Genomic DNA, 23976 nt, shown 5'->3' with positions numbered 1-23976 from the left:
CAAGTGTATAGGTGTGGAGCCCACGTTGTGTCAATGGAGCAGGATAAGGGGTTTTTCCCTGCTCTGGCCTGAGCTTTTTTCGTTATAAATCAAATATATGACAGGCAGGGTTTCTGTTACACTGTGTTAACAGTATAGGTACGTATATATGTAAAATAGGTTTCTAAGAAGCTCTGGATGAAATTGTGTTAGTTTGAAAATAAAGAGGTGGATGTTTGCAGACTTCTTTAGTGAAAATAAACCTTTTTTACTTTGAAAAAAACCTGACTTTTAGATCATATAATGATGTGGCTGTCGACTTTTTGATTATATGCATGCGCACAGATTTACACAACTGTTTCCTCTTCTAGGATCCTTCTGTTACACAAGTGACAAGAAATGTTCCTCCGGGGCTTGATGAGTACAATCCGTTCTCTGATTCAAGAACAGTAAGCACGTTTATTTCTTAATCATGCTGTTAATCTTTTATTTGTGAGGTTTTATTTTCAGAGTTGGGACTGAGGTTGTAGAAGGTATAATGGGTTAGCAACAGGTAGTGGAAGATGTGTAAGAATAGACAGATCCATTAAGTATTCGGAGGCTGCTTAGGCAAGGCTGATTTCAGAGAGCTTTGACTTGTTAAGGAAGAATGGCCCTCTGAAAGAGAACCAAAACAGAACTGAGGGGTTTTTTTCCTGTGTTTATTAACTTCTTTTTACTGTTTTTCCAGGCTTCTGATAGTCTGTCCTTGTGGTTTTCTGCAGTTCACTACCTTTGAAGCTTATGAGGGTGGCACACTTACCCAGGGTTTTGCTTTTGATTTCTGTTTCACTTAGTGAAAATGCTGCTCAGAATAAGGAAAATACTGTGTTTAAATAACAGTCCACAGGCTTTGAAGAGTGGTGCAGTAGTGACAGGAAAAAATGTGTGTCAAAGAAACAGTTGTTTTACATCTCTAATTTATATAGTTTCAATATACTTTGTGGTTTTCTTTTCCGTTGTGGGGAGGAATACAAGAAATAGGATAGTAAATTCATACTGTAACCACATTTTCAGTGGCTGCTTTTGATCGTGAAGATCTTGTGCAAGATTATCAAAATGTGTGGCTGCTTATTGTCTGTCAGTATAATGGATGTATTTTTAAAATGCAGTCTTTTTATGACAAATCTGGTAGTGCTCTTAGGGAGTGTTCCTATTGGAGTATTTGCAATGCCATGGATGAAGTGACAAATTCACTCATGAAAGAGAAGGAGCTTATGTTAATTGGTGAAAACCAGCAATTTAACAAAGTTGCGTAGCAAATGCAAAGTTTGGTAGTGAAGTGGTTTAACAAGATTCAGTGGTGAGGTACATTTGATTACTGCTAGAGGACATGGTCAGAAAAAGCTGTCAAGAAGGCCCTTCTGTTTAGTCATGAGGTTTGAAAAGGGCCCCGTTATGTTCTGGACTCCTTCCTGAGGGGTGTTTGGGTGTGTTTGGATCCAGCCATTGTCCCAAATTTTGTCTATGATATATGTCTAAAGGACTACATGTGTACAATCAGTCCTTTCTATCAGTTAGCTAAGATTTCAAAGTTTAGTGTCAATTACTGAAAATCTGTTGTGGAAAGGAATTCCTCTGCCTCAAGGGGTAACGAGATGTGTCTCTGCTCAAAGGGAGGTCCTGGTGTGCAGCCTATTGCTGTGTGAGAGAGCTCAAGGGGCCCTGGGCTGTGCACTATTTATGAAGTAAGATGACTGATTTATGGTCATATTTGCATATTGATTACAGAAGTTAGTTTCTTCCAAGCTTGGCTTGAGTCAAATCTTTACTAGCACTATGGTTAGGTGGGCGCATTGCTCAGATCTGTCCTTGGGTTCTGTTACCTGTCTCTGCCAAAACCTATATAAGAGCTGGATGCAGTCTTCATGACCTGGTGGATCAATTACAGCTGTCGCTGGTTATAACTTGAGCAAGATTATGGGAAACAGTAGGGGCAGGGAGAGCAGATTCTCATAGCAATAAACAGTAAGGTTTCATACCGTTCTAAAATTCTCTTTGAAGGAAGCTTGGTTTTGGTGTGCCTTAGATCAGCTGTTTAAGGCAGAATATCTACAGCTAGCAACAATGTTAAGTAAATCTCCAAAATTATTTTCTTCTAGGTCACAGTATCAGAAATTTTGTTTGATTTAGTTTTATGAAGCTTGAAGACTTTCAAAATTGCTTTGTATTGACCATAAGTCGATCTTTCTTTAAAAAAAAATGTAATCTCGAGCTACTGTGACTTTTTTTATTACTTCTGTACTTACTTCAATATGCAGCTTTGCAGGAAAAGGAGAACGGAAGCGTATGGCTAAGATTATCTGGCTTTGAACAGTCAGATGTGCTTGGATAAAAAATTCTAATTGTTCATTAGAGATGTCACTCAAAAAGCTGGGGGGATGGAGGAAGTTTAAGTTGATGGTCAGATCTATGATGCACTGTGATTCAGTTAATAATCTATGGCATGTTTACAAATTAACAAAAAATGTCCACTGAATGAACACTTTTCTGCAGAGTTAAAGGACTTCCACAGGTTTTCTTGACAAGAGCAAGACTGAAACAATAAAACTGAGAGTGCAGTAATAATCAACCTTTATGTGTTACTCCTCTTCCTCTGTGTCTTGTGGATGTTGAACATAAGAGTATTTGTTCTGTAATTATATGCATTTGAAGGAATGTACCTGAGGATATACTCACAATTCCAAGCACTCTCTTTTCCTAAGAGTGTTGTATGCAAGAGGAGAGGATACAATGTGTTTATAAAAAAATATGTGCAACAGGAGTAATGGAAGAGACAGTGGAACTGAATGCCTTTATAAGACTGGATGAACAGAGGTAGAAGAAGGGTCCATGATTTTTAGACTTGGGGAAATAGCCAAGTGTCTGTCAGTATCCCTGTCTGATGTCCATCAGACAGGGATAAAAATCACTCTGTGGTTTGTGTGCTGCTCAGAGCAAAAGCATCCAGGGAGTTTTGGTGGGAGTTAATTTCCAGATTTGTAGTGGTTGTAGCAACGTGGTATCCTGCAGTCTCTAGAATTAACACACCATTCAGTTTTGATCCTTGCTGTACAAAAAAGATGTGAACTGGCTGGAGAGGATCCAGAGAAGGGCCACAAACACAATCAAAGGCCTGGGAAGCCTGCCATGTGAGGAATGACTAAGGAAACTGTGTTTGTTCAGATTTGGGAAATTGAGTCTTTGCGAAGACCTTAATTCCATATTCCAGCCTCTAGAAGAAGGCTACAGAGAAGATGGAGACTTCATTTTTACAAGAAGTCACGTGTGAAAGATGAGAGGTGATGGGTAAAAATTACTGCTGGGGACATTCCATTGAACACAAGAGGAAAATGTTTCACAGTGAGAACAACCTGATCCACAACTTGCCTAGACTGGTTTCCCTAGGGAAGTGTTGGATTCTGTAGCGTTCATACTGAGCTGGACAGAGTGCTAGGCCATCTTGTTTTAGACTGTGGTTTTGCTAAGATAGGTTGGATTAGATGTCCTTGAGGTCTCCTTCCAGCCTGCTGTTAGTGACTCTTTCCCCATTCTCTCCAAATGGAGGTTGATAAGGTATGCTAGAGTGCAAAAATATTTCTCCATTTCAAATCCAGACTGGATCTCAATGGATGTTTATTCTGTGAGAAAGTGACTTCAAACTGAGTACTAATAATGGTTACGTTATCTCAGTTGTGCTCCCTTTGTCAGGAGAGGCTCTTCCTAACAGTCTTTTTTGGATATAGGATGGGATGGGGGAAAGAAAGTAAATCCTACTTTTTCTCAGTATTCGTCATTTTATTTACTCACTTCTGGTATTTCTGTGCCTTGACTTTTTTTTCATTTTTCACCTTCCATGGTAGAAATATAACATGTTAAGATATATGGAGAAGAGCAAGGAGGTGTGGGAGATTTTAGGTTGCATGTGTTACCACCTGAGTATCCAACAGTAGAATTCAGGAGTTTCGTTAGGTTTTTTTTCTTTATGTTTATCAGATTTCAAAACCTGTCTCAACTTTTTCATTGTTAAAAAAAAAAAAAAATTAGGGAATGATGTAAATGTCAAGATTAAATACCCTTGGCTGATCTTCAGTGGTTTTGTCTCCAGCTTCAACAGTCTCCATGGAGATTACATTGTATCTTTTGTCATGTTTCTGAAGGTCAGCAGTGAAAATTAGATTTTACAATTAGTATTTCTGCTTCATCATTTGATGAAATTATGTTAAAGAGAGCTTTTTAATCTCTTCCTGCTTCTAAGTTTTGAAATCCTCTGAGCACGCTGTGTATATAGACAAGCCTATATACCCATATATACCTATACGTAATAATGCATATAGCAACTAATTTCAAATTGCTGCATTAAAAGATTGCAAAAAAAAATCATTAGTGGAGTCGGATTTTCTGTTGTCGTTTCAAGAGATGTATTTCAATGGATTTTTTTTTTGTCCAGCAAATTCTTAGGTAGCTCCCTATCCTTCCATCTTTCATCTGAACATGGCAGAAAAACACGGAAATCTGTTAGAAACCAAAGTGATCGTCCACTCCTGGCTTCTTCTGGAAGTTTTAACCTGTCCCCAGTAAATAAAGTTAATCTGTATGAGGAAGTCAGTTCAAGACAGAACTTTTGAACACCTGTTTCCAGTCAGCCGTTGAAAACAAGTTTAGTTAGATGGATTTTTTAAACTGTATTCTGATTATTTTTAACCTGACTATTGCTGAAACCTTAGGCTGCAAACTACAAGCTTCCACCTTGGGAAGTTGAACTATTCTTTAACTGTTACTTGATTTTCTGAAGGGAGCCTCTAATACAAGTGCAAACTGAAAGATTAAGGAGCTGCAGCTGTCAACTGAAGCTGCAGTCTGTCCTGATAGAAACAGCTACACATAAAGAATTCTGTAAAGAACTGGTAGATCCCACTTCAAAAATCATATGGAACTAAAAGGCATATGCAGGGTGCATAAAAAGCATGTGAAGAATGAGTTCCTAGGTTGTGAAGGTATAAAAGCCCAGGGACTTCTTTGTTCTGGGGTCTCTCTCAGGAGGCACACAAGCTCAAGCTGTCTTCCAGGTACTGGAAGGTGCTGTTACATCTCCAGGCTGAACAAACCCTACTCTCTGTCCTCTGGCAGGAGAGGGGCCCCATTCCTCTGATCATCTTGATGTCCTTCCTCTGCACTCACTGTGTCCATGGTTTTAGACTGGGGGCCCCAGAGCTGGATGCAGTAATCCAGTAGGGATGTCACGAGAGCAGGGTGGGAGGGGCAGAATTGTCTCCCCTGACATGGGCTGCCTCTAGTTAAGCGTCTTGGGATGCAGCCCAGGTTGTGAGCACAGGGCTAGAGCTTGAGAGTGCACTGATACAATTTCAGTGCTTCTCACTTCTAGGAAAATCCCAAACTGTACAGCTGTGTTTTGCAGGGCTTTTTGTTGAGCATTATTTTGGGAGCTAAATGATTTTCCAAGGCATTTGAATACTTCTGTTGCTTCATTGTAAGTAGCTGTGGTATTCTTTTTGCTTCTCAGCTTTGATGAGGGTTATAAAAATAAGTACTTTGACAGGAAGTCTTAGAGCAAACTGAGTTTAAAAAGCCTGGTGGTGATTTTTTAAAGAGCCATCTTTTAAAAGCTCAAGACCTAGCCATTTCGAAGTATTGTAATTCAAAGAAATGAGGCAGAAGGCCGACTTGGCTGAGCAAGGATCTTTTCCTGGAGCTTAAATAAAAATGGGAGGTGTTTGGGCATTAAAAGCAAGGGCAGACGACGCAGGAGGGCTGCAGAGGTGCTGTTTGCCACTGCAGGGAGGAGATTTGTGTGGTTAAAGCTTGGTGAGCATCCAAGCTGAACACCACTGTGGTGGACAACAAAATGGCCTTTTAAAAAGGTCAGCAGCGAAAGGATGTTCAGAGATAATATTAGTCCATTACTTGATGAGGTCAGTCACCTCACAGTTAGGGATGTGGACAGAGCAGAGATGTTGAATGCCTTTTTTACCTCTGTCTATAGCAGCAGTGATGGGCCCAGGGGCCACTGTAGTCCTGTGACTTGGGGGCTTTGTAAACCCTGAAGTTGTTCAAGATTTACTGCTCCAACTGAATGCACTTAAGTCAATGGGGCCTGATGGAATTCATCCATGGTACTGAAAGAGCTGGCTGATCATCTCTTAAGTCCTCTCCATTTTATTTTTCAATGGTTTTGGGAGTCTGGAAAGGTATCAGTTGACTAGAAGCTGGCAAATGTTGTCCCAGTTTTCATGAAGACTAAGAAGGAGGACTTTGGTAATTACAGGCTAATAAATTTCACTCCAGTGCCTGGTAAAATTATGGAGAAGGTTATTCTGTGAGCGACGGAAAAACATTTGAGTGACAATACAGTCATTAGAGCCAGAACTGGTCCACGAGGGGTAAGTCCTGCTTAACCAGCTTAAGCTGGGAGTTGGACTCCATGATGCATGTAGGTCCCTTTCAACTTGAAATACTCTGTCATCGTGATGGTCTTCACTAGGTTCTAGGTTCTTCATCTGTTGTAGATGATTTATAATACCCGTGCCTATTGTGCATTGTTGTAATCTTTGAACAGTAACCTGGAAAAGCACATTAAAGCCATATTGAACTTCCAGTGTTTTAGATCATTTTGATCACTACAACTTTGTTTTCTGTGCACACATTATGAAGCTAAGTATGAAAACACAGTAGTATCAAAAATATGCACTTTTCTCCTGTACTTAATCAAATAAATACTACTATATTTCAGCAAGTCTGTATCCTCTGCATACAGTGCCTGAAATGCCACTTTTGCTGGGTTTGTATTCTTACCACAAATATCAACCTAGCAGAAATTCTGGAGTGATACCTAGCAAAAATTCGTGAAATAGTCAAGGAATAGATAATGGATCTTGAATTTGAAAGTTTCATGTGGTACATTACTTCTCTAGTTAAGTAGAAGGCTCTGGAAGACATTATTAATAAATTACATTGTGTTTCAGATAGATGACTCTTAAATGCTCCAATTCTCAGAAACAGTAACTGGCTGTACTAATATCCATGTCTGAACAAAATTAAAATTCTGTTTATTTTTACTGAGCTCCTAAAATTCTTTAAATGTTAGTTGAAAGCAGTGCAGGATAAGCTGCACCACAGAACTCAGTTGATGTCTTTTTTCTGAAGATTGTAAGTATTGCAAGCAGAATATCAAGTTTTCAATTTATATCAGTAGCACTTCCTTTAAAACATCTAAATTGATTCTTACAGATATAATAAAAAGAAGTTTATTAGAATAGGACAATGTTCCCCTATAATAGTCTTTTGTTTTCTTAGCCTCCTCCAGGAAATGTGAAAATGCCTAATGTACCAAGTACTCAACCAGCAATAATGAAACCAACAGAAGAACCATCTTCTTACACACAAATAGCAAAGGTTTGTCTGCAACTTTTAGACACTAGGTTCCTTTTAATAATAATTATTTAAATATGCTTCTGGAATAATTTTGTATTTTTTAAGTAAGCATTGCTTTCCTAATAAAATTAATTCTGCCTTTAAGTAATTGGTAATATGTGAATTTGTGCTATATTGGGTCAGTCTTCATAAATGGAGATGCTTAATTATAGTGAAAAGTAAAGGAAAAATGGAATATTTATGCCGTATTCATACTTTTTGTCAATCTCTGGTGATGTTTGTTTTGTTCAGGAGCATGCCTTGGCCCAGGCAGAACTGCTAAAGCGTCAAGAAGAACTGGAAAGAAAAGCAGCTGAACTAGATCGCAGAGAAAGGGAAATGCAGAGTCTCAATCAGCAAGGGGGTATGCATGAAAAATATACTTTAAATTTCAGAAATGTCACTTTCTCTGAGAAACTTTTGATTTTACAGTGACATTTTGAAGCAGATTGAAGAAGGATTTTTGTAGTATCTTCAGGAAAAGGAAGTTTCTCTCCCTTGAGAAGATGCATACAGTGAATGAACTGGGCTATCCTTTCAGATTTTCAGTGAAAAAATTTTAAATCTGACCTCTGTAGCATGTTATTCTCTTCCATCTATTATTCTCTTCTATTTTTATTCTAGATTAGCATCTGAGTAAATACTACAATAGAAATGGAACATTTTGAGATGAAGTAAAACTAACTTCTAAAGTAACATCTCTTTGATTTCTCATCTGTCAATATTTATAGCTGTGGGAGAACTTTTCTGGTTTGAAACACTTTATTTCTTTTGCTGTGTTACATACATAATATTCTATACAAATAGCCGAAAAATCTATTCTATTATTAATCTTTTGTTAGTTTTTTTGTATGCCACAAACTCTGTGCTGTGCAAAATGAAGAGCTTTTTACAGCAATTTCACATGCGTGAGAAGATTTACATCCTCTTAACTGAAGATGCTTTGCTACAGGCACATCTGTGGGGACCTTCCTTTCCAAAAGGAGGAACTTCAGACTGAAGTTCAAAAAAACCCCAAAACAGCAAACCACTGCGTGTGAGGTTGATCTGGTCATTTCACTTTTATCTACAGTTCTCTTTTATTTTCACATATGCTGGTCTATTTTTTTTTTTTTTTCAATATGCAGTGTTACAATTCCAAATTGCAAAATTCCTTAGTAATTCAGGTTGTCAGGGAATTCTGTAGAATAGAATAAAATATTTTCAGTTGGAAGGGGCATACAGTGAATCACAGAATAGTGATTGGAAGAGAGCTGGAATGGGACTCTGGAGATCATCTCATCCAAGGCAGGCTCACCTGGAGAAGGTAATAGAGGAGCAGAAATGCATCCAGGTGGATTTTGTAGGTCTCCAGAGAGGGACACTCCACAAAGCCCATTCCAGTGCTCTACCAGCCTCAATGTTAAGAAGTTCTTCTGTGAAACTTACTGTGTTTTAGTTTTGCCATTTCCTATTGTCTGGTATCTGGGCACCGTTGGAAAGCCTGGTGTCATCATCTTGGCCCCCACCTCTGAGATACTTACATGCATTGATAAGAACCCCTCTCAGTCTTCTCTAAACAGGCCCAGCACTCTTGTCTTTCCTCATCATCTTTGTGGCCCTTTGCTGGACACTCTCCGGAGTTCCTTGTCTCTCTGGCACTGAGGAGCCCAGAACTGGACACAGCACTCCAGATGTGGCCTCACCAGGGCCCAGCAGAGGGGGAGGATCAGCTCCCTTGATGTGCTGGCCACACTCTTCCCAGTGCAGCCCAGCATCCCACTGGGCCTCCTGGCCACAAGGGTACACTGCTGGCTCATTGTCACCTTGAGACCCACCAGAACTCCCAGGTCCTTCTCTGCAGAGCTGCTCTTCAGTGGGGCAGCCCCAGCCTGTGCTGGTGCTTGTGGTTGTTCCTCCCCAGGTGCAGGACCCTGCTCTTGCCCCTGTTGAACCTCATGAGGGTTCTCTCTGTTCAGCTCTCCAACTTACCAGGGTCTAGCCAAAAGGCAGCAGAGCCTTCAGGTCTATCAGCCACTCCCCCAGTTGTATCATCAGCAGACCTGCTGAGGTACCTTGGATCCCTTCATCCACGCCAGTGATAAACAAATTGAGTGAGACCACCCAATATTGATCCCTGGGGAACACCACTGACTACAGGCGTCCAGCTGGATTCTCTTGCCCTGATCCTCTGAGCTCTGCCATTCAGCCACTCCTTGGTCCACCCCACTGTCCATTCATCTAAACCACATTTCCTGTGCTTACCTGTGAGGATGTTACGGGACATGGTGTCCAAAGCCTTGCTGCAGTGGAGGCAGACAACAACCACTGCCCTCCCCTCATCTATCCATCCTGCCTGGCTATCACAGAAGGCTGTCAGATTGGTCAAGCATGATTTCCCCTTGGAGAATCCCTGCTGACTGCTCCCGATGACCTTGATTTCTTCTACATGCATTGTGATGACCTCCAGAGTGTTCTGTTCCATCACCTTTCCAGGGATGGGGGTGAGGCTGACTGGCTGGTAGTTTCCTGGATCCTTCTTGCCAGTTTTGAAGATGGGAGTAACATTGACTTTCCTTCAGTGATCAGGCCCTCTTCCTGTTTTCTATGACTTTTCAAAGATCTTGAACAGTGGCTTAGCTACAACATCTGCCAGCTCCCTCAGCATCTGTGGGTGCATCTTACCAGGGCCTGTGGATTTACGTGCATTAGAAGTCTTCACAGTTGATCTCTAACCAAACTCTTTATGACTGGGGGAAGTCTTCTTTTTTCCAGCCTTCCTCCCCTTGCCCTGAGGTCTGGGATTCCTGAGGGCTGGTCTCAGTAGTTAACACTGAAGGAAAGAAGTTATTCAGTAATTCTGCCTTCTCTCTGCCTTCCTTCACTAGGACACCTATCTGACTCAGCAATGACCCCACGTTTTCCCTAGTTTTATTTTTGCTGTTAATGTACTTGTAGAAGCTCTGCTTGTTATCCTTGATATCATTTGACAGACTTAATTGCAAGTGGGCCTTGGCCTTTCTATTCACATCCCTGCATACTCTGATGATGTTCCTGTAGTCCTCCCATGTGACCTGCTCCTTTTCCCACATCCCATAAATTTCTTCCTTGTGTTTGAAATTTACCAGAAGCTCTGTGCTTATCCATGCAAGTCTCTTGCCCCCTCTTCCTAATTTCTTGCTCATGGGAATGTGCTGGACTTGAGGAAGTGATGTTGAATGTTGACCAGCTTTCTTGGACCCTCTTCTCCTCTAGAGCTCTAACCCATGAGATTCTGCTAAGAAGGCCTTTGAAGAGGTTGAAGTTAGCTCTCTGGAAGTTTAGGGTTCTAGTCCTGGTTGCTGCATTACCTCCTTTACACAGGATCTTGAGTTCCACTATGTCATGGTTGCTATATAGCCGAGGCTGGCCTCAGCCTTCACATCTTCAGCCAGTTCCTTCTGGTTTGATCATTGTTTCAGTTTAGAGACAAATTTTAGGAGAACATGTTTTGGAATGAGTGTTTTCTCTAAAGAGAAGGGCTTCAGTAATCCCTTTTTGCCAATAAACGAATAATCTGTAATAAGAAATGAATACTAGTGGATGAAAGTGAAAAAAATGTTTATAAACAAACCATGGTGCCCACAAGGCATAGAAAAAGAAAAGATTGATAAAATGCTAGATACTGAAATTTTAGAACCTTACCCCTCAATCCCCACGTGCCCATGTGGCTTGAAAGGAAGAAAATGACAGCTGGCCCCTTTGTCTCAGGGAAGGGGAAAATGGAGTTCATGCTGCTACTTGGGCAAAACAGATGGGAACCTGTTGAACTTCTGGCATTGTTGTCCTCCTTGCAGCAGATGAAGCTGGTGGATTTTGGTGTCCTTTCTTTTGTTGGTTCTACTTTTTTTCCCAAGGTCTTGGGCTCAGAGCAGCCCCCTGGTGATCTACTGTCTCAACAATTCAGATCTCCAACCAAAAACACAGCAGAAACAGTTCAAGAAAATAACCAAAAAGCCACTGAAAGGTTTCTTGGTGCAGCCTCCAGATCAGGAGAAAAGAAGAAAAAACGGCTTTGTGCTTAAGCTAGCAAAAAGTAATCTAGTGAAAGCAAGACTGTCATGTCCTGGTTTGCACCACAGCCACATGCCCCGGAGCAATGCTTTGAATAAAACCCAGGAAGGAGCTCAAGGCTCCCTGCCCCTCCCCCTGTTTTATCTTAAAGCTACAGCAGTCATTTCTGGGAATAAAGCAGACAATTAGGGAATAGAGTATCATCATAAAATCACCCCAAGGCAATCATCTGGCAAGACGTCTTTCTTCATTGGCTCTGCTACCACATGCATCAAAAAATTATCTTCAGTGATATTCAGGAATTTCCTGGACCGTGTGTGCTGGGCCTTGTTGTCCCACAAACCAAATCCCCTGGAAAACCAGGACCTATGACCGTGAGGCTATTGCCAGCTGTCCATAGAAAGCCTCACCAACTTCCTCTTGTTCATCAGGAGGCCTATAAGTAAGCACCCACAATAGTATCACCCATATTAGCCTGTCCCTTAATTCCTACACATAAACTGTCAACTCTCTTGTCTGCCCCTGAACAGAGCTTGATACAATCCAGTTGCTTTCTCATATGAAGAACAACTCCACCAGCTCACTTCTGTGATCTGTCCTTCCTAAGAAATTCATAACCATTCATGACATTATTCCAGTCATGTGAGCTATCGTACCATGTCTTTGTAATTGCAATGAGATGATGGCCTTGTGACTGCTCACAGATTTCAAGTGCTTCTTGTTTATTCCCCATGCTGCTGTGTGTTTATGTACAGGCACTTCAGAGAGGTAATCAAGCATCCAGATTCCCTAGATGGAGTGTAAGAGGATTCATTATAACTGTGAGCACCCTTGACATCATTTAGCCCTGTGATTCTCATTGTGAGAAGTAGCCAAGGAACATCTGCACTGGTAGCTGTGACCTCCTCCCTAGAAGGAAGCAATAGGATGATCATGACGACTTTGGACCTCACCCCCTGAGTCCTGTGGTCCAAAGTCCATCCCACCAAACTGGCCAGCATGCTGCCAAAGATTCTCTTGCCCTTTTTTAAACAGGTCCCATTCCTCCCTAAAAGGCAACATTCATTTAAGTACAAACCAGTGTTATGAAAGCCAAAACCTTGATGGCAGCCAGGAAGTTGGTCTGCACAATGTGGCTTCTGGCTGTCCCCGTTTCTGTCACCAGGAAGATAGATGAGAAGAAGACTTGGACACCAGTGTTTGTCACTTGTCATGCCAGCACTTTATAATCTTTCTTGATCCTGCCTATTTTTTTGGCTAGTGGTATCATTTGCACCCATGTGAGAAAGTAATAGCAGGTACCGACCCATGCTCCTGACAAATTGGCTACCCTCTTTAGCAGCATCATGGATCTTAGTCTCTGTTAGGCCACCTTAACCTCCTGTGACTCTCAATCACAGGATGGTGTCTCCGTGACCCTACAAGAGTCACCCACCCCAATTACTCAGTGTTTCTTCTTACAGTAATGACTATGTGCAGCTGGTCCAGATGCTGCTCCTTGTTGGACTTGCTGATGGACATCTAAAGCCTTTAAAGTATTGTATCTGTTTTGGTGTGGAAGTTGCAGGGTAGACATTGGGCTTGAGCTCTGTATTTGTGGGTCACTCGGATCCAAGGTGTCTCACGCTCAGTGATGTCCACTGTAGGTGTATGGTTGGGAAGCCATTTCTCTATCCCCCTTTCAGTCCCTCTAACACTGCATAGCATGTTGCAATTTGTCCACCTTCTGCAGCAGTTCGTCAAACTATGCACATTTCACGCAGGCACAGGCCTTTTCTCCTGGAGAAGTATCTGTGCATCCTTTGCAAGCTACCACCTGTACTCATGTCTCTTTCCTTACCAGTTCCCTCAGTGGATGTGTCAGTCAGACTTCTCTGGGGCTGTCTCAGTAGACACACCCATTTTGACCCTGAGGCAAGTGCCCACCATTATGGCAGAGACCTAGAGCACTTAGCACTTACCTGAGTCATGGACCTACCTGTGGATTGCAGCACCCTCCCTGCTTGCCTTCCTGCATGAATTCCCACACCACATTTTTTTGATACACTGTGTCCTGGTCACTCATGCTCCTTTAAAGCCGATTAAATCCCCCAGACTGTTCCTGGTAATGCTTACTCCACACTTGACTGGTTAGTGAGAGCTTCTGGGTCCTCATAGGGCTTTGGGCTGCTGCTGAGGTGATCTGAAGCTCAAGAAACCTCTGGACAGCTTGATCTAATGCTCACTCTCAAACTCACTTGGATTGCTGCTGCTGCTGCCCCTCCTGACAATGGCCATATAGTCCAACTACCTGCTCACTTCAGTACCAGTAAATTAAAGCATATTATTTAAGGGCATTGTTCATGTGCCCTGAAACACTGACAGGCTGAGGACATTGTACGCTCCTCTAGGAAACCCATTCTAGTGTGTGACCATTTTCTTGGTAAGGAAATGCGTCCTGATGTCCATTGTGAACCTGCTCTGGCACAGCTTTGAACTATTCCGTGTATCGCATTTCTGGATCCCAGGGACATGCCGTAATTTGGTCTCCTTTGAAAACACCCTAGAGTGGTCTTGATTGGAGAGCAGGGTCTTTCGCAATGCTCTGGCTATTTGCATTCATTTGCCTTAGGATGCTGGCTGCGCATTTAGGGCACTGTTGCCATATGTTGTCTTAATTTACTGCAGTGAAAGATCTTCAAGCTGGTATGTCACCTCAGCTTGTTGCCTTTGACCTTGTCTGCTCAGGTTCTGTGCGGCATTGCATTTGAGCTAATAAAAGTGTACTGCTTCCTATTTCAACTAATTCATTTGTTCACATGGTGATTAATATACCTCTTGCATCCAGAGTTTGAAATGCTGTGGCAAAGGTTTGTTGCAGTGTTTGTCTCAGTTGAATCTCCAAGTCTGTGGTTGGTATGACTTGTGTTCAGCAGAATGTGTTCAGCAGTCTGTGATCAGATAAGCACACAGGAAGTCCAAGTGTCTGGTCCTGTGTCCTTTGCAGTGTCCTCACTCTGTCACACAACTGTATCAAAATACAGTGATGCTGTAAGGCATATTCTTGTTAGAAAAAGGTACTTAAAGACCATTTCAGTAATTGTCTTTCTTGAGACTTCCTGCCTTTTGGGTTAGTTTTGACCGGATATCATATTGGAAACTAGAGATGCTTTGACAGTAAAAATATCAGGATTCTGAAAATGAAAAATGCTTTTCAGTTCTGTATCTTTGTGTTCAACAGACTATATCAGTATGGTGGGACTTTAGGGAAATACTCATTTAAATGTCAAGAAATTCTCAGAAACTCTTTTTCTGTCCATGTCTGTGTTGTGAAAAATTCTGTTACTTTTTAGGAAATGTCAAATGCCTACTCAGTCTTTTCTGTAGATAAAAACCAGTATTTTGCTTGACCTGGCCACACTTGTATTTCATTTCGGAAGTTTATGTTGAGGATTGCTCTTAAAACTCTTGGGTTCTGGTAGCCCAAGTTATCCATTCACTTGAGAAACTCATGCATTAAACGGTTCAAACAAGTTCAAATGTATATCTCTTTCAAGTATACAGAGACTGAAACTACATTATAAAGGCCTTTTTTTTCTTTACTTTCTCTTTTGCAGGTAGAAAAAATAACTGGCCACCTCTTCCTGAGAATTTTCCTGTAGGTCCTTGTTTTTACCAGGATTTTTCAGTAGACATTCCTGTAGAATTCCAGAAGACAGTAAAGATTATGTACTATTTGTGGATGTGTAAGTATTTTCTTTTTAAGAAAAATACAGTGCCTATTCAAACTTGGTAATATTTGGAACTTCTGTAATGAAAAATTATTTCAAATCCAGAAGCCAAATGTTGAAGCAAAATTTTATGTTAGCTTCAGTTTTAAAAGTATTGAATTACATCATAAAAGCTTCCACTGGAAAAAAGGAGGATTATCCTAAGGCAATTTGGTTCTAATTTATTGCAATTGTCTGGTTAAATTTCTCCAGTTGTAAAATGAACTTTGACCATTTATTAACTTAGAAATAATTTTACTGTTTTAAAAATCAGCTTATATGTTAAGGAATAAATCTCACAATTAATGTTAATACACTTTTGAGTTCAAGATGTATAATATCCATTTGATTTAATATACATAGTTTTACATAGTTTTACATAGTTTAATATGGTTTTAATCTATAGCACAGACTTAATATCGTTTTACGCTATTTTAAGAAATAGTGTCAATTAGCTGAAAAATCAGTCCATGTTAAAACTATCCTCTGTAGGCCAAGAATGTTCTGCACCATATTTGTAGGATTAATTTTGCCCTCACTGGGGGCCTGTGTTTTGACTGGTGAAATGCTGGAATAAACAAGTGTGCAGATGCCACACTTGTTTCTTCTCCCTTCTCCACTGCGATTCATAAAAGCCTAATAAATACTCAGACTCTAAAGAAATTGCAAGATTTAGATACTTGGATGCCTTTAACATGTTTTTAGCCTTCTAAGAGGATGTGGATTTCAGATGTTTTCTGTACTTTCTTTCATAGCTTAAGATGTAGTTACGAAATCTCCATAATTTTGTACGTTACTCTGGTAATTTATTGCTGTGACTGAAGCATGTAATTGAAACACATGAAATGAGCAGACAACATTGAATCAAATCAATTCCACTTCATCATAATCTACAGCTTTCTATGTTCATTGCTGGATCGTTCATCTTCAAATAAGCAACTATAGAGCGTGTGACTGGTCATTCTCATAAAGTTGACAGATAATTTAGATGTATATGAAATCTAATGGGAAATTATCAGAATTTTAGGATGGTTACCAGTTCTGGCTATTTGCAGGACTGAGTTCTGAAAGTACATATGTTTAACATATGAGGTGAAGTTAGGCAGTTAGAATTGGATTATTAATATTGTTGTTGGTTTTCCTTCTTACGGCAACAAGTAAAGGAAGAAGCAATACTATTTCAAAACACATGGGAGCTGTGCTTTTATACTGGCATGACAGCTAATCTTCTAGGTAGACTGAAGTTTCAAACAAGTCATCCTGCACTCTTTGCTCTTTAGTGGTGGTACTCTCTGACATAGGAAGGCAGGATCAGGGCATAATAAAGGAAAAGAAAGACAAAATCTATTTCACAGTTAAAAAAAAAAATTTAAAAGATTGGGTATAGAACCCCATCCCTTAGGGTTGGCTGTTGAATGAGTCCTTGGAACTTTTCTTTCCTAGGATTGCAGTCTATGTGGTTTGACTAATTTCTCATGGACTATTTTTCCTCTTGGCTAATTTCTCATTGACTTATTCCCACAGTAGACCTGCTTCTGCTTGCTGCTCTACATTTTATTTCCTCTTCCAGAACTTTGTATGTCTTTTAAGGTCTAGGGGTTCTGTGAACATAATCACATTTGGATAAATCTAGTACTGCATTCTCAGCACTTTATAAAGTAGGTCCTTTTCCTTTGTAGTAGCCTTGGGAACAAACTTTCTAGTTTAGTTTTCTGTGTTTCCACAGTTAGTATTAATTTTATATCATCATTCTTGGTTTTTATATTTCTGAGGAAACTTTATTACTTAAGATTCATGTGCTCTTCCCTTCATAGGAAAACAACTCCGTATCCTTATTTCATTAACTCAACCCTCTTTTCTCCTTTTATAACAGAAGTCAGAGTTTTCTAATTCTTTGATGTGGTTTTTACCTTTGCACATTTTTTTTTCCAGGGGAGACTTTTTATTTAAACTGATTGAGTGCTCACATGTTTTTGTGAACTATAAGAATCAATTAGCAATGACTTCTCACAGTTGCCATTGGAATTTTTCTGTTCTATCTTGGCTTTGTCACCATTGGTGCTTTAAGGGCTTGCTCATGACAGTTTTTCTAGCTCATTAGCACTGAGCACTGATTTTTTTGATCTTTTTGTGCTATTATTGAGTCCAGTGTCAAGTACAATGTCTCTTGACTTTGACTCTTTGACACACTCACAGTCTCTTTGACTGTGCCAAAAGTCAAAAACAGGCTCAAAAGCATGTTTTCCAGCTACTTTCCCCACAGGCTGAAAGCATATACCAAATAAACACCACTGATTTTTCAAATAATATTTCTTTTTTGAAGTTACAAACTGAAGAGATTCTGGTAGAGAAATAATACCCTGAAAGTACCAACTTTTTTTATTTTTCTGTTTAGTAGAGTTTCATATCATTCTCTGTCTGAGGATATGATAGATGGTGCATATGTGTGTGTGTATATATGTATATATACACAAACTCCCTCCAAGCCTGTTCTAATGAGTTGCTATCCTTTAGAATTAGAAGATGTTTCTTGGTATATTAATTTAATTCTCTCCTCCCGTGTTTCCTGTTCTATCCACTGTTGTTATGGAAAACGCTTTTATCCCTGTTAGTCATCTCCTTTTACTTAGCATAGTTCACTCAGCCTTTCTTAGTGGGTGATGTTTTCTCAAGGTGTGACTGGTTGCTGTCATACAGACTCACTCTTGGTCCACTCCATATTATTGTGTGTTTTTTAGTGTGTAGCATCAGGAGATTTTTAAAAAATACTTTCACATTTTAGATAGCACATGTTTCTTTGCTGATCCAAGACTGTTTAATGCTCATTGTATGTTACCTAAGTCTGCTTTTTCCCTGTGGAAGATCATTCTCTTTTTTGTAAGGCATGTTAGCATGTCTCTCCCGAGCAAGCAGAACAGACCAGGCACAAAAGCCTAAACAACATCTGAAGCTACTTGGTGCTTCAAGGTAACTTGTGATCAAACTTCACCAGCCAGTCCTTCCTTGTGAGTTGTCTTATGGCTTCAAAACTCTCCCTTGTATAGGCATCCCATCTGCCTTTAGGCAGTTCCAGTCCTGGGTGGCAGTCATATGTCCTAATGTGGACTTAGGTTTCCTGAGAATATAATTAATGAGACATGACTGAAATTAAACTCAGTAAAAAAATTTGTTTTCATAGCATCTCAAATGGAATAGCAAAATCATCTTGATAATGTACATGCCAAATATGTTCAATACAACTTGTGGTCTTTATCTGCAACTCACTTTTCTGACATTTATGGATGATAAATTGTAGTTAATTAAGTCAAGGAATATATATATGGAATATTCTTCTGTTCAGGAAAGTTTATATCCAAAAAAAGAAGTCAAGTATTAATATTTATTAAACTAATGCAATTTCCCGTTGTTGACTCTTACTCTGCCATGAATGCCTTTTTTTTCAACTTCAGTTGCTTCTACACACCAACTATGAGAAGGCTTTCTTCAATCACATACTACTCTATTGTTATAGCTATGAGGTTGTCATACAGAAATTGCATGTTGCAGACTCCTGCCAAAGCCCTAGCTGATTTCAGTCCCCAGGTGGTCATTATTTTCTAATAGCTTGTATTATGGTTTATTTTGCTGAGGCAAGTACTTAAAACTGTTACCCTGAACCTACAAAAACATCTGTTCATATAAGAGCTAAGCTTGCCCTAGATCCCTTAGTGAGGGTGCTGGCTCAAAGGAGAAATGTTTTTCTGTACCTTGCAGCAAGCAGGGAGAGTGAAAGGCAAGCGTAGTGAAGAGAAAATTTTCAGTCAAATCTGCTGTCTTTGTCTATAGCTAATACTTGTTTTGTACAGCTGAGACTCTCTGTTACAGTAGTGAAGCAGACCCCTGCGTTGCTTGTTTTAGTATCAGTGGTGGGTGTGATGATTTTTTTTTTTTCTGCATTGATTGAACTCTTGCAAAACTTGTCCTTTTACCATAATTGCAGTTATATTAAAAAAAAAAGCCATTTGGGAAAGTTCAAGCTCCACCAGAATTCAGATGTTTCTAGTAACATAGGGGTCTCCATGTGTTCCACTACTGAGTAGAAAAAGAGAGAATGCCCTATTTTAGTACTTCTCAAAGAGAGGCAGGAACTGGAATTTGTATAGTGTCTTTTGCTTTATGAGGCATAAACACACAAATTCTGAAATGAGTTGTTCTGCTGACCCCTTTGGGAAGTGCTATATGATATAAGATATGTTGGTGCAATAATTGACTTTTTTTAAAAGAACAAAGTGTTTTGATTCTGGCAACTCTTACTGGAAAATATGATCTATTTATCTGAGGAAATGTTTTCAGTTTCATCAGTCTTCTATGTAATGATCTGTGCATCTGGCTTTTAAGAGTTCTTTCCCACTGCGTTGATTTAGAGCTCAAGTAACAAATAAGACACCAACAAAGCATTTCAACATTCTCTTTTTCAGAATCTTTAGTATCTTGCCTGTTCTGTTAACCTTACCATCCTGTAGAATAACTAAAATGTTGCTCTGAACTTAAATAAAATAAAAATCCTTGCTGTCAGGAACAGTTTGTGCAGTTATAAATACCCTACTTTATCCTGATCCACAAGGAAAAAAATTGTTCTCTGAGGCAGTAAAATCCCTCCTGAATCACTGGTTATTGCTGAACAAAGAGAGAAATTGATGCTCATCTTTGAAGTCTAGCAGAACTAACTTCTGTGCCAGATAGCATGAATGTAGTAGTTGTAACGTTTCTTAATATTGCCTTATTCTGTTCTAAGAAGTAAACTTAATTGAAATAAAATGTGAAGTCATAATTCAAATGCATTTTCTTCAGTTGAAGTTAAATATTTAATGTGTTACGAGGTCTACCAATGAGAAAATTATACTATTGAGCTAACCACAGACCACCAAAAAGGCAGATGTTCTAAGAAAGACCAGTGTTCTAAGAAGTGTTTGAATATCCAAAATATATTAAAGCATCTAGAACAGCTTCCTGCAGACCATGTTTTACTGAAGAACATTCTTAGGAAGTGGGGTTTTTTGTTTTGTTTTGTGGAAGACAAAGAGCTTTCTGCTGAAAGATTATTTGGGAAATTTTTGTTTACAAATTTGAATGGGTACAGGGATTATTTTGTGATGAAATTTATATTATTTTTAAGCTTTCTCTCAAAAATATTCAGTAATCTCATAAATATTTGTATTCAGTTATTACTGTAGAAAAACTCAATTCTTGCAGCTGTAGAAACCACTTTTTTAATTTAATGTTTGAAAGTGTTTTATTTTTACGACAGGGCAATTTTTCATTGCCATGTAGCTGGTGGTACTTGAATTTTGATGTAGAGTGCTCTCACTTATGAATACAGGGTTTACCTGAAATTCAGAAAACTATAAAAATCAATTTATTACAGAAGGTTTTGAGATGCTATTGGTGTTGTCAGCATGCTGAAGTTTTGTTTAAAATGCTGTTTTGTTTAAATGTTTAAAATGTTTGTAAGTTCAGGTATAACTTTAGCAGTGTGTAACTTTAGCGGTTCTAATAATTTATTGTTTAAACATAACTTAATTAAGACTATTTTGCCTTTGCTTCTACAGTCCACACAGTGACACTGTTTCTTAATATCTTCGGATGTTTGGCCTGGTTTTATGTTGATGCTACACGAGGAGTTGATTTTGGATTGAGTATTCTCTGGTTCTTGCTTTTTACCCCCTGTTCTTTTGTCTGCTGGTACAGACCACTTTATGGAGCTTTCAGGTAACAACTTCAGCTTGACTTAGGATATTTAAAAACTTGTTAAAATGCATTATCATTCCAGAATTTGCTTGATTATCATGATGATAATCCTTTAAAGTGCTTTCATTAGAAACAAAGATTATGTTTGGCATTAATTCAGTTGTTGAATTTGAAATACAGATGCCAATAGTTAGTAGTATTAAGGAGTATCCTTTAAAATACTTATCATTTTTGTCACAGACAAAATATTTATTGAAAATACTAAACTTGGTGAAAGTTAATAAGAGCTGGTAACAGTTGAAAAGAACATTTTCATTAAATCTCTGTCTCTTCACACCAAGAATTTGAGTAGGTTAGTAGTAAATAGTGTCTCAAATTTATTGCTTCCTGAATGAACTTCGTAAATACCTAAGCTTAAAATCTTGTATTTTTAAGCTATAGCCACTTACAGTATCTGTAATTAAAGTAGCCTGAGATTCTTAAAAATTAATAGAACAGGTATATAGTAAACAAACTAGTATTTTTCCTAGTCTTAGTACTCTTTGCAAACTTCAGAAGCATGAGGTGTGTAATTAAGAATAGAATGGTGTATTTGCATGCTGTATTGAACTTTTTTGTAGTGAAGATCAGCATATAGAGATTTCAAGTCCTGTACTCCTAGAGTTTTGGGGGTTTTTTACATTTAAGTAATTTGGGATGTTCTCAGTTAAAATACCCCTATTCTTGCATTAAAAGATTGATGGCCAGAAATTGCAATTAACTGTAACACTTACTCTACAGGAAGTATTTCTTTTTGCTAATCAAGGAGATATTGCTATACCCACAATCTTTGAGGAATCATATAGTTTAATGTGCATTTCTTATCTAGTAAATCCATAGCTTTTCTTAGGGAAAATTGGTTGGCTGAGGAACTACTACTTGCATATTTAACTTTCAGTCAGTTGCTCAGGTGAAAATGAAATAGTTATTGAACTGAACTGGTTGTATAGAAATTATAGACTCCCTTCTGCAGGAAGAGATGTTAAGGGCAAAATCTGTTTCTGTAACTTAACTTAATGATTTTTACTTTCTTAAGAACTCCAGTAGCAAGCATACAATATAATCAGTAGTTTTGACAGTACTAAGTTGAGACCCGTTTTAAATTTTGCCTGTACATTTATATTTGGCTGGGTTGTTTCGGTTTTTTTATTTTCAGTCTTTAGCATTTTAGTAATTTAAACAACAAATGTATTCTGTACATTTTACTTTAAAATAATAGCTGCTTCAGTATTTTAGTGTGCCCTGTGTTTGGGCAAAATGAGATTTGGCTGCTTTCGCAAGTTAAATATTCTCTTCCCATTTTGCCATCACTGTGAACTTCACTGTGAAAGTGGAGCAGAATTCTTTATACAAACTTCAGTGTTAGTTGAAGAGGCCCTGCTCTGGGCTGTACAGAACTATTCTCACCTTTCTTAGAGATGCAGGTGGCAAAATCCCTGTATTAAAAAAGAAAGAGCAGCTCTTGTAAATAAGCACACTAAAAAATAACAGAATTGCTGATACTTAGGTCTTTTGATAAATGAAAGTACTTTTCCTCTAGTTAATACAGAAAAAAGTTAGAGTGGTACTACAGAATATGAATAAAAGTCATGAATTTTCTGGTTGCTTTAATCTTTTTCCCCCCCCCACCTCTTTCAGGAGTGACAGTTCATTCAGGTTCTTTGTGTTCTTCTTTGTATATATCTGTCAGTTTGCTGTACATGTACTTCAAGCTGCAGGATTTCAAAGATGGGGAAACTGGTGAGTATTTTGTTTGCCATAGTGTTGTACTGTCTGTAAGACCAACACTCATATTTAAAATAACAGCTACAATACAGTCTGTGTTTTCAAAGGAATAATCTTGTGTTCACTGGAATGTTACATTTAACTCTCAAAAGAAAGCACTTTTGGAGTGCTCTTAACTAGAGGAGAAGTGGGTGAAATATATCCAAAGAATGTGAAATAGTTCTGTTACTAGACTGGTCAAAATTTTATCCTTCAATTTAAACCACTTTGAACTAACTCTTTCATATACTACCTCCTCTATTTTGGTGGTGTAAGAAATTATTACGCATTCTGTATATAAAGTAAAGGAAAGCAAAACTTTAGACATCAATAATATATCGTTTGCATATTTTATGTATTGTTAGGTATTTCTAATAATATTAGAAATACCTATATATGTACCTGTATAATTAGGCTATTTCTTATATACTTAATGAGAAATTTATGGCTAAAATTTGTAGAATGAGTTAAGAAGACATTTGGGTGAATATAGTAGTATATCTTTGATATTATTTGAAAAGTTCATTTGTCTGAGTCACATCCATATTCTGTAATAAGTTGATCTTTGTTTAAAATGTTTGCAAATATATAAGCTTTTATGTGATGCTTGTATATTATCTTGCATTTGAGTCTTTGAGGTCTAATATTGAGAATTTACAAGGAGAAACTGTGGGGAATCAGTCACTGTCCTTGAAGTAAAGGAATTAACTAAAAGCAAAGTTGTAGTAGCCAGCTGGTAACATGAAGAGTCATGAGTGGCAGTGCTGTAGTTGGGTAATGACACTTCCCTCTATCAATGCCTTTTGCTGCAGACCTCAAAATATATGCAAGGCAGACAAAACAGTATTGCTTTAGAATTGTTATGTAAGGAAAAATCCTGGTTTAATATTTTTGCTCAGGAATCATCTATTGCTTATTCATCCAAGTCTGGGAAGTGTGCTTTTAATCATACCTTGGGGAAGGAGTGTTGAAAGTAGCCAGATCATCAGAAAATCCTAATTACAGTTTGGATTTTGGGGTTTTGTGGTAGATTGCAGTGGGACATAGTGGTGTGAGGCAGGTAGGGGAAAGTTTTAAGGTTTGGATTTATGTAATTTTTTGCTTCTTTTTCTTTTCCTAATGTGGAAAAATCTTTCCCATCTCAAATGTATAGGGTTTTGTTCTTAAGGCAGCCTGCTTTTTTAGTTGTCAGGTCTGAAACTCTTTTGGTGTCTGTTGGTGTTTAAATTTTGAAGAA

At 38.7% G+C, this 23976-nt stretch overlaps 1 protein-coding gene across 1 annotated transcript in view; it reads left to right on the top strand.

The window, feature by feature from the left end:
- Window positions 1-23976, top strand: part of SCAMP1 (secretory carrier membrane protein 1) — a 41804-nt gene that overhangs the window by 12328 nt on the left and 5500 nt on the right. Inside the window, exons 2-7 of the mRNA XM_066181259.1 lie at window positions 351-428; window positions 7312-7410; window positions 7681-7792; window positions 15057-15185; window positions 20798-20957; window positions 22614-22715. Of these exons, the coding sequence (XP_066037356.1) occupies window positions 351-428; window positions 7312-7410; window positions 7681-7792; window positions 15057-15185; window positions 20798-20957; window positions 22614-22715 (680 nt within the window). The remainder of the gene's footprint in view (window positions 1-350; window positions 429-7311; window positions 7411-7680; window positions 7793-15056; window positions 15186-20797; window positions 20958-22613; window positions 22716-23976) is intronic.

This window comes from Chamaea fasciata, unplaced genomic scaffold, assembly GCF_029207755.1.
Source record: "Chamaea fasciata isolate MVZ Bird 193981 ecotype frontalis unplaced genomic scaffold, bChaFas1.0.hap1 SCAF_4, whole genome shotgun sequence".
Taxonomy (NCBI): domain Eukaryota; kingdom Metazoa; phylum Chordata; class Aves; order Passeriformes; family Sylviidae; genus Chamaea; species Chamaea fasciata.
The sequence above is the reverse complement of the archived record's forward strand: the minus strand, read 5'-3'. Positions and strand labels throughout refer to the sequence as shown.